General features: G+C 54.1%; 2 protein-coding genes across 2 annotated transcripts; both read right to left on the bottom strand.

Moving 5' to 3' along the window:
• Positions 1–619: 619 nt before the first annotated feature.
• Positions 620–973, bottom strand: DQ04_20601010 (hypothetical protein; the record flags this gene model as incomplete). Its single annotated transcript, XM_009317946.1, has 1 exon — positions 620–973. One exon carries the CDS (start codon positions 971–973, stop codon positions 620–622), a length of 354 nt encoding a protein of 117 aa, XP_009316221.1.
• An 8-nt stretch (positions 974–981) lies between these two features.
• DQ04_20601000 (hypothetical protein) lies at positions 982–1,414 on the bottom strand (the record flags this gene model as incomplete). The annotated part of the gene is made up of 1 exon (XM_009317945.1): positions 982–1,414. A coding segment is annotated over one exon (433 nt), but the record flags the coding sequence as incomplete, so codon positions are not given.

Below are 1,414 nucleotides of genomic sequence, written 5' to 3'. Positions count from 1 at the left end.
GGGGGGGGGGGGAGGTACAACGGATCCGGGGGAAAGAGAGGCGTGTGGTGCAGTGCACGGGGACTTACTCTCTCTTTGTGTGTGTGCCACTGAGCGGATTTCAGGCACTCCCATTCGCGCGGCGTTGCATCGCGTCCAACGTGCTTGACCTTCCTCCTGGTGCGTGTGTGTGTGGCCCCCACTTCACATATCCCTGCGCAGAGCTGTGGGGCATGAGTCTCCAATCGAAACAAATCTGCTCCTTTTTGTGCTGGCTTTTTTTTTTTCTTTTCTTTCTTTGTTTTCGATCTCCATTGTGTATTACTTTCATCGTTTTTTTTTATTTTTTATTCTTGTTCTGTGAGTGCGCATAGAGAGTTTTTGCGAATCTTGCAAGTGTAGGCGACGTTCAGACGGCCCTGGTATTCGGATCCTTCAGCGGGGCCGGTGTGTACTTCACCTGCAGTCTGCGTGGCACCGCCATGCTCATTGCCAATGTCCGCCGATCATATCGGTTCCAAGGCCTATGATGTAGGCGACTACAAATACATCGCACAGGACGAGTTCGTGAGGCCAAAGAAGACTGTCTTCAGGGCGGATATCTTCGCCTTCTGCAACATCATAGCAGTCGCCTTCCAAGTTATGGCGGGTGCACTCGTGCTGACACTGTGGGTGCGGTGATTCTCACGGCTGGCTCACCTTGTTTGTGGCACATATTCCAATGATGGTGGAGCTCATGGTCGTCGTTACGCTGCCGGAGCGCGGCACTATCACAGGCAGCGGCGGTGGTGGTGTGTTCATGCTGCTGGCTGCGTAGGCGGGTGCGGGAAAGGCGGCATTTGATGTAACGTACTATGCGCTGGCCAGCACCATGCTGCCCAAGTTTGTGTCGGTGGTTCCCTTCAGATGCGCCTTCTCTGGTGTGGTGGCGTCGACGCTGCAGTGCATCGTCAATGCATTGATGATGCCCACGTGCCAGTCGACTACCGCTCATTCGCACCTTTACTTCTCGTTTGCGCTGGACTTCATGGCGCTGGCAGCTATTCTAGGCTCTCTCCTCCAGTATGGCTCCTTTCGCCCAGCGGGACGTTTGGGAATATCGTATTCTGAAGCGAGATGGTGATGCCTCCAGTGCGTTACCAGGCGACAGAAAGGGGATGGAAGGGGCGGTAGTGCGCGGGGAGACTTTGAATGAGCCGTTGGACGGTCATGCCACTCGAATGGGCAGTGGGGAAGGAGTGAAGAAGTTGCCGTGTGTGGATGGGGAGGAGGAATGTCGTGTCCAAACGACCGAAATGGCAACTTCGAAGAAAGCAATGCTCCATTGATATTAGACCTATTCTGAAGATGATCTGTCCCATGCAGATCGCCTGCTTCTGCGTGTTCTTCCTCTCGCTGTTCATATTCCCTAGCCTCATCATTCCCATTGACCGCG

Source organism: Trypanosoma grayi (assembly GCF_000691245.1).
Source record: "Trypanosoma grayi strain ANR4 Tgr_2060_V1, whole genome shotgun sequence".
Lineage (NCBI taxonomy): Eukaryota > Euglenozoa > Kinetoplastea > Trypanosomatida > Trypanosomatidae > Trypanosoma > Trypanosoma grayi.
Note: the sequence above shows the minus strand (reverse complement) of the source record. Positions and strands in the feature narration are given on the sequence as shown.